Source organism: Thunnus albacares, chromosome 16 (genome assembly GCF_914725855.1).
Source record: "Thunnus albacares chromosome 16, fThuAlb1.1, whole genome shotgun sequence".
In the NCBI taxonomy this organism is placed as follows: Eukaryota; Metazoa; Chordata; class Actinopteri; order Scombriformes; family Scombridae; genus Thunnus; species Thunnus albacares.
Window position 1 is genome coordinate 29,644,732 of NC_058121.1, and position 15,000 is coordinate 29,659,731.

At 40.6% G+C, this 15,000-nt stretch overlaps 2 protein-coding genes across 5 annotated transcripts in view; one reads left to right on the forward strand and one right to left on the reverse strand.

The window, feature by feature from the left end:
* LOC122999470 (C-1-tetrahydrofolate synthase, cytoplasmic-like) overlaps positions 1-6,132 on the forward strand; it is an 11,180-nt gene extending 5,048 nt beyond the window's left edge. For 3 of the 4 annotated variants that reach the window (XM_044376419.1, XM_044376416.1, XM_044376418.1), the window contains exons 5-12: positions 1,120-1,173; positions 1,277-1,413; positions 2,276-2,376; positions 3,665-3,801; positions 4,422-4,533; positions 5,056-5,183; positions 5,314-5,420; positions 5,854-6,132. In XM_044376419.1, coding sequence (XP_044232354.1) covers positions 1,120-1,173; positions 1,277-1,413; positions 2,276-2,376; positions 3,665-3,801; positions 4,422-4,533; positions 5,056-5,183; positions 5,314-5,367 — 723 coding nt within the window. In that variant the 3' untranslated portion in view covers positions 5,368-5,420; positions 5,854-6,132. The remainder of the gene's footprint in view (positions 1-1,119; positions 1,174-1,276; positions 1,414-2,275; positions 2,377-3,664; positions 3,802-4,421; positions 4,534-5,055; positions 5,184-5,313; positions 5,421-5,853) is intronic. The other variant, XM_044376417.1, reaches the window with a different exon arrangement.
* Positions 6,133-7,035: 903 nt separating this feature from the next.
* On the reverse strand, positions 7,036-9,202 carry si:dkey-1h6.8 (nucleolin). The gene is made up of 2 exons (XM_044376408.1): positions 9,080-9,202; positions 7,036-8,497 (listed from the first exon to the last, which is right to left on the reverse strand). Exon 2 carries the CDS (start codon positions 8,410-8,412, stop codon positions 7,138-7,140), a length of 1,275 nt encoding a protein of 424 aa, XP_044232343.1. The 5' UTR covers positions 8,413-8,497; positions 9,080-9,202; the 3' UTR covers positions 7,036-7,137.
* Between the last annotated feature and the right edge of the window lie 5,798 nt (positions 9,203-15,000).

The window sequence follows — 15,000 nt, forward strand, 5'->3', positions numbered from 1 at the left end:
CTTCATCATGAAGAGTTTGTTTAGAAACGGCTCCAGAGACTAATAACAGGTGTAGATAGTAACCCTCAGGACAAGAACATAGTGCAGTTTACAGCTTCACTAGAGAGGTTGGTTGACAATAAGGAAAATATAGAAAATCTCCAACTAAATACTTTAAGTAATCACACCTGAGAAATTCCTCTCTGAGGTACGATGTCTTTGTTATGAACATATTGAGCTTGTCACATTCTTTGACATGTTCCTTCATCATGAAGAGTTTACAGCATCGTGTTTTCAGTCTCTGGACAGTAGTTCCTGCTACTGCTGGTGTGCAGGAACCATTTACAGCTTCATATCACAACCTCTCGACTTTGTGCTGAAGTTCTTTGAGAAATTTTTAATGTAGCACAAAGTCAGAGGTTGATGATCTGCAGCACCGTGTTCCTGCACATGCTCAGTAGCGTCTGTCTGACACAGAACCGCTCTACCGGGCTGAAAACATGATGTTATTAGTCGAAACTAACGTTGACCAAACTCTTCATGATGAAGGAACATGTGACCCGGGGCAGCGGTGTGACTCACCTCAACGGAGGCTTTGATACACACACACAGTACATCAGTCAGTAGATCAGTTGGTTTGGATCCAAACATGAAGACAAATATAGAAAATAACCAGAATTATCTTGTCAGTGAGCCTCATCCATGTTCATTCATCCGCTGCTGAAAATAGTCCCAACAAATGCAACATTTGTTCCTGTTTGATAAAAACTAGTGATCAGCTGTTTTAGGGAATTATTATATATATTTGTGAGGCCTTTTTTTAAAGTTTAGTTAGTTAGATCACAATTAAACTGTATTTACAGTCGTTACTGAAACCAGCAGACATGGATCTATAAATGCTCTCAGCTGTCTGTCTGTCGTTGTGTCGGGTGTTTGGACTCTGATGTACCTGCATGTAAGTTTAGTTTAAATATATAACTATGTGTTATTAATAATAATGAGCTGCGAGCCGCAGACACGAGATGTAATGATGATAAAAATATAGAATAACACCTTTAATGTGTTCATCCGTCGGACCAATCAGAGCTCAAACAGGCAGATGTTGATTATATTATATTATTAACATGTTGTCGTCTGCAGATCGGAATTGATGCGAAACACGTGAGGCTGCCGACCACGGCGACGCAGGACGAGGTCGCTGATAAATACAAACACACACAAAACACAAAACTCTTTATACTCTTCTTCATGTCTTCTTTCTACCTTCAGTTTGTTTGTTTCCTGTTTCGTCCTCCAGGTGCTGCACAACATCATGTCCATCAACGAGAACCCGTCCGTCCACGGTCTGATCGTCCAGCTTCCTCTCGACTCCGTCAACCCCATCGACAACGAGCTGGTCACCAACGCCGTCTCTCCGGAGAAAGACGTGGACGGGTGAGAGTACGAGGAAGTTCTTCTTCTCTGTTCTGTGATTCCACCTTTAACTAATCAATGAATTATAATATTATTATTATGTGTGTGTGTGTGTGTGTGTGTGTGTGTGTGTGTGTGTGTGCGTCTGCGTGTGTGTGTGTGTGTGTGTGTGTGTGTGTGCGTCTGCGTGTGTGTGTCTGTGTGTGTGTGTGTGTGTGTGCATCTGCGTGTGTGTGTGTGTGTGTGCGTGTGTGTGTGTGTGTGTGTGTGTGCGTCTGCGTGTGTATGTGTGTGTGTGTGTGTGTGTGTGTGTGTGTGCGTCTGCGTGTGTGTGTGTGTGTGTGTGTGTGTGTGTGTGTGTGTGCATCTGCGTGTGTGTGTGTGTGTGTGCGTGTGTGTGTGTGTGTGCGTCTGCGTGTGTGTGTGTGTGTGTGTGTGTGTGTGTGTGCGTCTGCGTGTGTGTGTGTGTGTGTGTGTGTGTGTGTGTGCGTCTGCGTGTGTGTGTGTGTGTGTGCGTCTGCGTGTGTATGTGTATGTGTGTGTGTGTGTGTGCGTCTGCGTGTGTATGTGTGTGTGTGTGTGTGTGTGCGTCTGCGTGTGTGTGTGTGTGTGTGTGCGTCTGCGTGTGTATGTGTGTGTGTGTGTGTGCATCTGCGTGTGTGTGTGTGTGTGTGTGCGTCTGCGTGTGTGTGTGTGTGTGTGTGTGTGTGTGTGTGTGTGCGTCTGCGTGTGTATGTGTGTGTGTGTGTGTGTGTGTGTCTGCATGTGTGTGTGTGTGTGTGTCTGCGTGTGTGTGTGTGTGTGTGTGTGTGTGTGTGTGTGTGTGTGTGTCTGCGTGTGTGTGTGTGTGTGTGTGTGTGTGTGTGTGTGTGTGTGTCTGCAGTCTGAGTTGTATTAATGCAGGGAAGTTGTCTCGAGGTGATCTGAGCGACTGTTTCATCCCCTGCACCCCCAACGGCTGCATGGAGCTCATCAGACAGACAGGTCACACACACACACACACACACACACACACACACACGTACTGGATGAGTCCGTTAGTGTATACTGGTTACTGGTTCAGAGATGAAGCCCATTCATTCATATGAGAGTTGCTCTTTGGCGCATGAAGCTAAAACAAGTCTTTCTGCAGGCATACTGAGCATGCTCAGTAGAGTTCTGAGCCGGCTGACTTCCTGTTGGCGATAAAATAATCTAATCATGTGACTCTTCTAGACTTTCCAGATGTTGGATGGTCAAATTCTGATAATAAACATTTATTCACCGTTTTACAGCTCTTTGTTTTCCAATCATTGTGTTTGGGAGGGAAAATGCTTCTTGGGCCAGAGTGCATCATGTGACGGACAACAGGTTGTAATTACACGGTTTGGCCACTAGTCTGTGCTGTTCCTGGTTGGATTAAACATGAATGTAACTGGTGTGTTCATGGTTCATGTAGATTTATTGACAAGTCAAGTCAATTTTATTGATAAAGCACCAAATCACAAGAGAAGTTATCTCAGGACTCACAGAGCAGGTCTGAACTCTTTAATCTACAGAGACCCGACGTTCCTCCATCAGCAGCAGGAAAAACTCCTCCAGCAGAACCGGACTCTAGGTGGACGATATCTGCCTCGACCGGTTGGGTTGAGAGAGAAAGAAGCAGAACAACAACAATAAAAGAAATATGACTCCTTAGCCAGCAGTTTTAAATGTGATTCTGTGCTCTGGTCCCAGTCAGAAACATGAACTGGTTGGTGGGTTTCTGCTCAGGGCTATACTTCCTCCAGACTACCGGGGCAGTAGGAGCTACGCTAGGTCCTACAAATCCTCCACATTATAACCTCCAGATCTGTGGTTTGATCATGTGACTCCAGAACGACTCTATCAGCAGTAATCAGCAGGATGACGTCATCTGTTACATGTCACTGTTAATCAATAATGATGATTGATGATGATGGCGGCGCTGTGGTTAAAGTCTGGTCTGGTTTAAAGATGATGGTTTGGGTTAAAATGATCACTTTGTTAAGGTTAAAGAAACACGTGGTGGGGGTTCCTCCTTCCTCTCTTTGTCGTCATGGCAACAATAATAACCACGGGCTTAAGGTTATGGGACGATCTGTTGGGTTAAAGCCTCCTCCTCTGAAGGAGGAACATATATATTTGTTGAACGTGGTTCCACTGCACATGCTCAGTAGAGTCTTTTTGTTCTCACCGTCCGTTAAAGACTTAAAATGTCCCGAAGAAGAATATAAACACCAAACACACTCTGTGACTTCCTGTTCCTGTGCAGGTGTGTCCGTGGCGGGGAAACACGCGGTTGTGATCGGTCGCAGTAAAATCGTCGGAGCTCCGATGCACGACCTGCTGCTGTGGAACCACGCTACCGTGACCACCTGTCACTCAAAGACCCCTGATCTACCTGAGCAGGTGACATCACACATCATTATTACGTCATTATGTCAGCGTTACCATGGTGCTGTAAAATACTGACGTTTGTGTCACAAAAAGAAGAGAATTAAAAAGGAGTGACGACACAGTCAGATTAGTGTTTCTGTCCAATTCACATGTTACTCAAACAGGATGTGATGTCACAGTTCTGATGTAGGTAATAAATAAATATTGATCAGGGTAACAAGCCTTTTCTGTTTCCTGTTACTGTGTGTAGAAATGCTGCCTGCAAGTCAAAGGTCAGGGCTTCAATCAGCTCCGATGCTTCATTTGTGGCGTTTTTGCCAACGAGCTGATGTCTTGGTTGCTAAGGTGGTTGCTAAGGTGATCAGCTCCAACATGTAGGGATGGATTTGAGAAGTTGACATTTGGAGTAAAGAAGGAGAAGAAGAAGTGAAATCCTGCTACTATAGTTTGTTTACGTAGCCTCCGGAGCCGGAGGAAGCTTCCTGAAAGCTGACCAATCAGAACAGAGTGGGCTCATCGGGAGGCGGGGCCTTAAAGAGACAGGAGTTTAGAATTTAGAGGTGGTAACGGGCTGATGATGCGTTTCCTGTGTGTGATGCGTTTCCTGTGTGTGATGCGTTTCCTGTGTGCAGGTGGGCAGGGCTGATATCCTGGTGGTGGGGATGGGACGAGCAGAGATGGTGAGAGGAGAGTGGGTGAAGGAGGGAGCCGTGGTCATCGACTGTGGAATCAACCACATCCCAGGTACACAATAATACTACACACTAGTACTACACACTGATACTACACACTAATACTACACACTAGTACTACACGCTGATACTACACACTAATACTACACACTAGTACTACACGCTGATACTACACAATAATACTACACACTAGTACTACACAATAATACTACACACTAATACTACACACTAATACTACACACTAATACTACACACTAGTACTACACACTAATACTACACCAGTGTGTAGTATTAGTGTGTAGTTTCAGTAGTAGTGTAGTATTTAGTATCAGTGTGTAGTATTATTGTGTTACAGCACTAATTCCAACACAGTGATGTCATGAGTGATGTCATGAGTGATGTCATGAGTGATGTCATAGTGATGTCATGAGTGATGTCATAGTGATGTCATTCTCTCCACTTTCTGCCGTCATAAAATAATTATGTTCTGCACTGATCAATAATCAATAACGACTCTCTCTTATTGTTCACTGTGACCTCTGACCTCTGACCTCTGCGTCGTCCTCTCCGACAGACGAGACGAAGGCGAGCGGCAAGCGGGTGGTCGGGGACGTCCACTACGCCTCGGCCAATCAGAGAGCAGGATACATCACACCTGTGCCGGGAGGGGTGGGGCCGATGACGGTGGCCATGCTGATGGAGGTACAGTTAACTTATATATATATATATATATATATATATATATATATATATATATATATATATATATATTGATTATTAGTGATCGTGAGGGAAGTGATCAGCTGATAACAGTCGACGTTGTTTGTTTCAGAACACGGTGCGAAGCGCTCAGAGGTTCCTGCTGAAGAATCAGCCGCCGAGGTGAAACCGCAGGAAACAGTCAGACGTTAAATAACGGGAGCAGAAACGCTGCAGGAGGTGATCAGAATAAAGTTATTGATCATGTTATTGGGTTTATTGATAGTAACAATCTGTCTCATTTATTCTCATAACATCAAAGTATTATAATGTTTTAATACTCTGTGTCTGGATTGTGTTTATTTATCAGTGAAGCATCTTTAAAAATCCAGAAAATAAATAAAAGTTATTATTTTAATTAATATTCCGATCAATAAACTAGATGATTGATCTGAACTGATCAGTTTGAGAACAGAAACACGAAGAAATGATGATTAAAGATGTTAATAATGTTCATTTTATCTTCATATGATGTCATTTAATCATTTGTTTGACTTGTTTACAGTCTGATCAAACAAAAACAAACAAAAACAAACAACAACAAGCCTGTCAACCAGTTAAAGTCGTGTCAGCTGTGGTTTGTCGTGTCTGAGCCTCCGTATCATTCCTTCAGCAGGATGAACAAACACGTCTCGACCTTTAAACTCATCAGCAGCTGTTTGTTCAGGGATCAAAGGTCGTCGTCATGGAAACAGCAGCGCAGACGCACCAGCTGTTTCCTGCTGAAGTTCAGGATCAAAGTATTGATTATTAATAAAAATGCACAAATGTGAAGAGTTCGATTCATCCGATACTGGATTTATAATCATGTTTTAATGTTTATAATCTTTATGATTTTATTTGAAGACTTCTGTATCTGCTTCCTGCCAATAAAGTTTATTTATCTTAAACATCCAAACATACAGATTTTATTTGTGTTTACATTGATGTTACACAGAAAACAGTAAAGACAGATAATTCAATAAAAATAAAAAATAAAGATAAAAGTTGAATGTGATATCGTCCACATGGTTATAACAGTATTATATTATTGATTTGTTATAAATGTTAAAGGCGTCTCCATGTTGATTGACAGCTGCGTGATGTCATCAGACCGCTTCAGCCGTTAATGAAGTTGATTGACGAGTGAGTGTGACGATCGTTTTGATTGATTCCTGAAATAACTTTGAGTCTTTAAACACTTTTATTACAAATATTTTTCCTTCTGTTTCTTCTTCTGCTGCTTTAAATCGTCTCGTTACCTTCAAATTAAAACAACTTTACATTTAGAAGCATTTTAGTATAAAGAGTGAATGTAAATATTCTCATGTGTTTAAATAATAATATCATCTTCATGCTGATTTGAATGATGAGATAAAGGAAACGTGTGACTGGGTTAAAGGTCAAAGGTCATATTTATTTGAACACATCACTGCAGCCTGAACAAGAACAAACCGAAAGCACAAGAGAAGAAGAAAACCAGGAAACACCAAGAATGACTTCGTTAATATTAATTAGTAGAAATCAGATGTGAAATCAGTTCTAAATATAAATCAGAAACTATTTATAAATGATTCAAAGAGAATCAAATGAGGAAATCGTAAAGTCGTCGCGTGTTTTGCCCTGAGCTGCGACTCGCAGGTACGAATAACTGAACTGACTTTAAACCTGCGTTCATTCATTTCTGTCAGTAAATCAGCTGATCAGAGGATGAAGAAGCTAACGTGTTAGCGACCGGCTAGACACGGAGCGGCGTGATGATCCCAGCTGGTGAAATCAGGGTTCTTGTTTTAAAACATTCACTCCTGCGTGGAGCCGGTTGCCATGACGGCGGATCTGTTGCGTCTCAGCTCAGGACAAAAAGTTCCCCCGTTTAACTTTTTTTTTAAAATCACATCTTCTTCTGGCCGCCGTGTCTTCAGGCGTGATCCCGGCAGCCCTGCGGCTCTCTGTGGACGCCGCTCAGCTGTTCTCTGCTCAGCTGATCCACGGCGGCGTTCATGGCGGCTCGGACTACGGAGCGAGCCGTCTGAAGCAGCTGCCGCTCGCTGCGTTGGAAGCCGAGGAGGAGGAGGAGGTGGTGGTGGTTCTGGTTCCCCTCCCGACACTCCTCCTCTTCCTCTTCCTCTTCCTCTTCCTCTTCCTCTTCCTCCTCCGTGATGTCATCTGGAGGAACCAGCTCGATCCGGACGCTGCTGTTCAGGAGGACGGCGGCGGGTCCGTTGGTCGTCGGCTGCTCGCTGGTTTCCTCCTCAGATGAGAGATGACGGTCGTCGACGTCCGACGGAACTCCGGCGGCGTCACGGAAAACCTCGTCGAGCTCGTTTAAATCATCGACAGGAACCTCGTTTGTCTTCGCTGTGACTTCGGTCTCTGATTCGTCGGCGGCGTCCGTCGCCTCCTCGACGTCACCGACTCGTCTCTCTTCTGTCGGCGACTCGTCCGGACTCGTCGTCTCCTCGGACAGCTGGACGTTCATCTCGGCAGTGACCGTCACCACCTCTGGACTCCGATCGGTCACGTCGCCGTGGAGGTCGGCGGGTTCGTCTCCCCGAGCGATGGAGGACCGCGGCGCCTCCTCGCTCGCCTCCATGTTTCCCAGAGACGATCGGCTCCTCCTTCGTCTGCTCAGAAACATTCGCAGTTTTTTCTTGAAGCTCAGTGAAGGTTTCTCATCTCGCTTCTGTGACGTCAGGAACCTTCTGAACGTCGTCTTCTTCTCTTTAGCGTGTTTAGTGTCGTTCAGCAGCGCGGCGTCGTTCTCCTCTGGCGGAGCAGACCGGTCACGTTTCTCGCCCTTCGTTTGCCTCGTGAAACAAACGACGGCCGGAGAGAATCGTCTCCACCACCTGCGTCTGTTCACTTTCCTGTTTGTGATGTCAGCGCCCTCACCTGTGACCTCACAGCGCCCCCCGGAGCTCTCTGCCGTATCGCCACATGAAACCTCTTCCTCCGTGTCGGGAGCTTCCGCTGGTTCGTCGCCCTCTGCTGCAGCGGCGGAGCGTTTCGGCGAGGATCCATCTCCGTCGTTATCCGTCCTGTTCGCTTTGTTCCGGGTCTCGGGCCGGCCCCCCCCCTTCATGCTCCTGGTCCTGGTTTTCCCCAGCAGCAGCAGCCTCGGAGGACCCGTCAGCTTCCTCTTCAAACCGACTTTCTCCGCTTGCTGGACGTCTTCGCCTCCTTCTGTCTCCATGGTTCGAAGCTAAATGGTTTGTTTTTTTACACTTCCTGGAGTTGTTTCAGCCAATCAGGAACCTTCTGCTGCTGAGATGAAACACCTGCCAAACAGGAACAAGCAGCAGAATTAAACCTATTAATTAAAACTCTACACACAGATATCAACATGTTTCACCAGACTGAAAAGCTGTGACAGTAAAACCTGATTCACATGATGCTTCAGACTCCACAGAGCTGAAATATATAAGATCTGTTACAACGACTGACGTCATGAGTTCAGATCAAAGTGTTTTTATTGTCACTAGAAGCGTGTAAAGAAACAAAGCTGCTGATGAAATATATCACAGTCACATGAAAAACCTCCACATCCAACAATAAGATCATAAACCAGTCGAACCATATCTCATATCATATCATCCTCACAGATAATCAGCTGATCACTGATCAATAATCAGAGGCTGAGATCTTTAGCTGATCAGCTGATTATCCACATTCATACATTTAAAAAATAAAGTTTATAAAAAAGTCATTTTTCTTTTCATTGTTTTCATAAAAAGTATTTATTTTTTGTCAAAACGGCGTTAATGATGTCACCGACGCGCGTTGTGACGTCATCGGCAGGCGGGCGCTTCCAGCCGATGTTTTTGGCGTGAAAATCAAAGTAAAAAAAAAAAAAAACTCACCTGGATGTGACTCGTGTTCCTGTCTGATGGTCAGATGTGTTTCTGTGAGAGACGAGAGGGAAACGAGCTGCTGCTTCTCTCTCTCCTCCGCTGCACCGCCCTGTTTCCATAGCAACCGCGCTGATTGGCGCCTCATTTATAGAGACGGGTTGTTCAGTGAGGAGGTGATGCCCCCGAGGACGTGGTTTTATTTCACATTATGAGTTTTTCTCTCTGTGTGTTTGTTGTTGTTTTATTGATCATCAGTTTTTTACCAATAAAGTTATTAAGTTCAATATCTGACTGTAAGTTAAGTATTTATGACCAGTGATGGAAAGTAACTGAGTACATTTACTCAAGTACTATATTTAAGTACTTTGAGGTACTTGTACTTTACTTGAGTATTTCCATGTGATGCTACTTTCTACATTTCAGAGGGAAATATTGTACTTTCTACTCCACTACATTTATTTGACAGCTTTAGTTACTTTTCAGATGAAGATTTGACACAATGGATAATATAACAAGCTTTTAAAATACAACACATTGTTAAAGATGAAACCAGTGGTTTCCAACCTTTTTGTCTTTTGACGTCTTACAAAAAGCAGTGTGTAGTCGGGGTCACATTTCACATGTCTATGAGTTGTTAACAGCTCCACCAAATAGTGATTTTTCCCTCTAAACTTCTCACATGCTTTCATTTCAATAAATGTTCCAATGATCCAATATTTCAGCAAAAATCAAAGATTAGAGAAAAAGTCCAAAAACTGAAAACAGATTTGTGTATCAGAACTTTGTTTTTTCTTCTTTCCTCTCCCATTAATCATCTCACCACCCCTCAGATTTATCTGCTGACCCTTTGGAGGGGCCCCGACCCCTAGGTTGGGAACCAGTGGACTAAACTAGCTAACTGTATATAAAGTAGTGTAAACTAGCTCCACCTCCAGCAGCTACAACAGTAACATGCTGCTCTAACACTGATGCTTCACTATTAATAATCTAATGATGTCATATATAATAATATATCAGTCAGAGGGACCAAACCACTACTTTTACTGCAATACTTTAACTACATCAAGCTCATAATACTTATGTACTTTTACTGCAATACTTTAACTACATCAAGCTCATAATACTTATGTACTTTTACTGCAATACTTTAACTACATCAAGCTCATAATACTTATGTACTTTTACTGCAATACTTTAACTACATCAAGCTCATAATACTTATGTACTTGTACTGCAGTAAAGTATCTGATACTGAATGTATCTGGATGTTTGTTTTTATATTAAAGGCTTTTTAACTTTGACGTGTTTCATGTGGATGCTGATTGGTTACCTGCCGTGGTTACCTTGGTTACCTGTGTATCAGGATCACCTGCTGTCCTTCATTCACTCTTTAATAAATGTTGTTTCTTCTCATCTGATGAACGAAGGTGTTTATTAAACGTTGGATGGATAAATGATAAATGACACATATGATAAGTGATCAGTTATTGATCGGTTATTGATCGGTTATTGATCGGTTATTGATCAACAGCGGACTCTGCTCTCTGACAAATGTGTCGTCACATGTCGTCGTCTATTTTTAAAGGTGTGAAGAAGAAGCTCAGCAGCTTTTGTTTCTATAGCGATGGAGGGTAAAAATACATCGATCTGTCCCTAAGCAACAAGAGGCTCCAGTCAGCCTGCAGCCGACCAATCAGATCCTCCGACACCTCCGACAGGTGAGACACAACTGATACATTTAATAACTCCTTAGATTAGTTTTATTGAGAGGAAGTTTTTAAAATTATTTTTAATATGTTGTTTATTTTTTTTTTTGCTTATTTTTAAATATTTATATGATCTTGATGTTTATGTTTATTATATTATATATTTATTATTATTAAGTTTATTTGTTATGAGGTTTAACTGCTGTTGTGTTTAATAAAATAATATGAACTTGTATTATGTTTCTCTCAGTGATGATGAAGATGATGAAGATGATGAAGATGATGAAGATGAACGTGTTTCAGAGTTTGTGGACATGAAGGTTTTATGAAATATTTTCTCTGATCTTTTGCTCTTCATCTCTTCATCATCATCATCGTTTTTATTATTGTTGTTGTTGTTGTTGTTTTTGCTAGCACTAGCATGTTAGCATGTTAGCAGTTAGCTCACTGCATGATGAGCTGTGTGTCATTATTCTTATTAGATTATTATTTCTGACTCTGGTGACCTTTGACCTTTTCTCCAAAATATCCACTGAGTCAAAATATTGAAAGAATAAAAATATTTTATTATTATTATATTATTATTATTTTTTCTATGTTTCAGTTATTCTTCAATATATTATGTGGAAACATTTATAATTATAACAATATCACAAAAATCTAAATATTATAAATATAAAGTGGTTGTTTGGTTTGTAAACATTACATCTTTATTTTCAACATGTGGTATATTATGGGATGTAAAACATGTAAAAACTAATAAGAGAATAAAGCTGCTGTTTAACAAGAAAAGTCAAAATATTACAACAAAATTAATAAATTGCTTTTACAGAATATTCAATAATTATTTGTTGTAAAATTACAGCATTATTCTCATTATATGATGTTTTTTTCTTGTGAATTTATGACTTTCTATGAAAAATATTCGGATGAATTATGAGGAATCTAAACAGTCAGTGTTGCTGCTGTAATTTAAGATGAAATATGATGTGAAGTTAAAAGAAAAAGTTATAATTTATTAAGAATAAAGTTGCAATAATAAGAAGAAAAGTTGAATTATTAGAGTAATTAATTCTCCTGACATTGTAACACATAATTCAAACCTCTGCTGTTTAATGAACTAAATTAATATTCATATTCTGTGCTGTTGAATCCTCAGTGTGAAGACTCAGTTTCCCAGAATGCCTCTGGTCGGCTGTCTGCTCAGCTCTCTGCTGACACCTGCTGGACAGAATCACAACTGATTCATAAAAACATATCAGAGACGTTTCTGCTTTAAAACCAGATGATTTATAAAAGAAGAATCTTGCTGTGTTATTATTTGACCCTCTTTTATTTCCTGTGTTTCTTTCTTTCTTCTTTCTTTCGTTCTTTATTATCTCACCACTTCAGACCTAAATTTGACCCCCAAAAGATGCTCAAAAACTCACCAAATTTGGCACGTACATCAGGTCTGCTGAAAAATTTGATAAAATGTAAAAATTAACCCCCAAAGTGCCAAAATGTGCTCTCTAGCGCCACCTATGTAACTAAAATGGCCGCCACGGCCCGTAGGAATGTCGTAGAGATCGAACCAAACCTGACCTGTTTAATGTGCTGCAGCTGAGAAGCTAATTAGCATCTAGCTGCTAACTGATGTTAGCTGTTTGTTTGTTTGGCAGCTCGTTCAACAAGCTGCAGGACGAGACGTGTGTTCATGTTTCTAAGTTATCATCAAGTTTTGATGATGTGGACAGAAGCTGTTTCATTCACTGTTTAAAAGAGGAAGGTTTCATGCCTCATACTGCAATAACTGAGCATCGAATATTTCATATATTATATTTTATTTTATTTAAACATTAGACATCTTAAATGTTGTTTCCATTTAAGACCATGGGCAAAAGTTCATTGCTGTTTCTGGCTGTAAGTGTGTTACAGAATAAATAGAAAACCGCTGATCCTAATAATGATCTGATCTGTGACTCAAATCCGTGATACGATCCGAACCCCTAGTGTTAACATGTCAGCTTTGTAGACTATATTTTATATATCGTACATATAGATCAGAGTGTGTAAGTCATGTATTTGATACATGCATTAATACTTTCTGATGTGAACCTACACTTTTAGATCTGTGAATGTTTTTAATGTTCAGTCTTTCTAGTTTTCAGCACTGATCTGTTCCTGTATCACATTATAAGCTTTGTGCTACTTTATATATTTCTGTATATTAAGAAAATACACAGGAAACACGTGTAAATCATGTGATATGTTGTCTGTTTTTGATGAGAACATAAATCTGTTGTCACAATAGAACAATACTATAAATTTGAATTTAACTTTGTTGGTAAAATCACACATCTGAACCACTGCATGGCTAAAATGAGCTCTTCTTTGTTTAGATGCTAAATTTCTTTAAAGAAGCAGCCTTTACACCACTCAAGCAAATTGTTTTATATGCCAATAAAACAATAGTTTGATGCAGTATGTTGGTTTTCCTCCTGTCCTCCCTAATTTTTTGAGTCACCAGCCGCCACTGGTGTGGGGGTTGAATGCAGCTCATTTTTGTAGGATACAGCAGAAAGGCCTATATACATACAGTACATTATATACAAACTTTATATGAAGTTTGTTCATGTTTTTCTTTCAAAGATTTTAAAGTCGACACATCATGTTTTAATTAGGACCCGAGGCCAAAGGGCGAAGGCCCTCTTGTATTTCATGTGTTTGTGTCTTTCTTCTTTCTTTATTATTACGCCACTTAACCCTAAATTTGACCCCCTAAACATGCTCAAAAACTTACCAAATTTGGCACACATATTTGATAAAATAAAAATTAACCCCCAATGTGCCAAAATGTGCTCTAGAGTGCCACCTATGTAACTAATATGGCTGCCATGCCCGTAGGAATGTTGTAGAGAGATCAAACCAAAACTCAATTATTCGTCTCATCAAGACCTACAAATCCTACACTGACAACCTTGACCTAAACCCAACAGGAAGTCGGCCTGTCAATATAGAGAATAGGAGGGAAGAAAGGGGAGGGGTGGGTGTGGGGGTTGAATGCAGCTCATTTTTGTAGGATACAGCAGAAAGGCCTATATACATACAGTAGATTATATACAAACTTTGTATGAAGTTTGGTGTTATTATCATTTATTTTACAATAATTATAGGTCTTATATGTATAATTCAGTAGTGGGGATGACCTATGAGGGCAGTGAGGGTGACAGTTTAGTGATAAAGTGCTGCAGAAAAATAAAATCAAAAGTAAAATTTGTAGCTCTGTACTGCAGTTTTTCCTTTATTAGGACCCGAGCAGCTAGCGGTTCACTCACACTCTCCATTCAAATATATGAGTATCAGTTACTTATTGTCTCTACACACCTGACAGGACACATGTCAATCACACTTTGACCAGGTCATGTGGGTTAAAAGTCTTTACTTGATGAAAATTAAATTAATTTGTTTTACACACAAACTCATCAAGAGTTTTGTTTACTGATTGAAATTCAAGTGAATGGGCCCAAAACTTGTATAATTTAGATGACACAGGTGTGAACGAGACAGACATGTCTCACCCTGCAGGAAACTCTCATCCTCACACCGTTGAGATTTGATGTTTCACCATGACAGAGGAAGTTGTTATAACTTTATTGTAAATGCTCCAGTCTGCACCAAACTTTACATGTTTGATAAGAGTCCCGGCCTGAACACGTCTACATGACAATATTCCATCAGTGATGTAAACTGGATGAATAGCGCCCCCTATGAAATTCCAGTAAAGCAGCTCCAGCAGCAGGCAAAACAGTTTATCTCCTTCTTCACTGTCTGAACACAGCCGGGTCTGAAAACATCTACATGCCCGTCACAGAAGACCTTCCACTGCCCGTTCAACGCTGCTTACAGCTTTAATTATTATTATTATTATTGTTGTTGTTGTTGTTGTTATTATTACCATGTTGTTTTTCTGCTTTTATCCTTATTTCATTGTAAATGTCAACAATCATTAATTTTTCTATAAAACACTTTATGTTGCATTTATGCATCAACTGTGCAACAGACATAAAGTTTATAATAATAATTATAATTATTATTATTGTATTCTTATTGTTATTATTATATTTCTTGGAAATTGAAATTAACACAGTAATGATGCGTTCAGTTCAAACAGCAGCGCTTCGTGTGATTGGTGGAAAAAGACATTTATTTACAAAACTTTACTGTTCCATCGATGAAAAAACA

Bases quoted from the DNA above. Each gene is read 5' to 3' on its own strand.
- si:dkey-1h6.8 (XM_044376408.1), bottom strand. From the start codon at position 8,412: ATGGAGACAGAAGGAGGCGAAGACGTCCAGCAAGCGGAGAAAGTCGGT.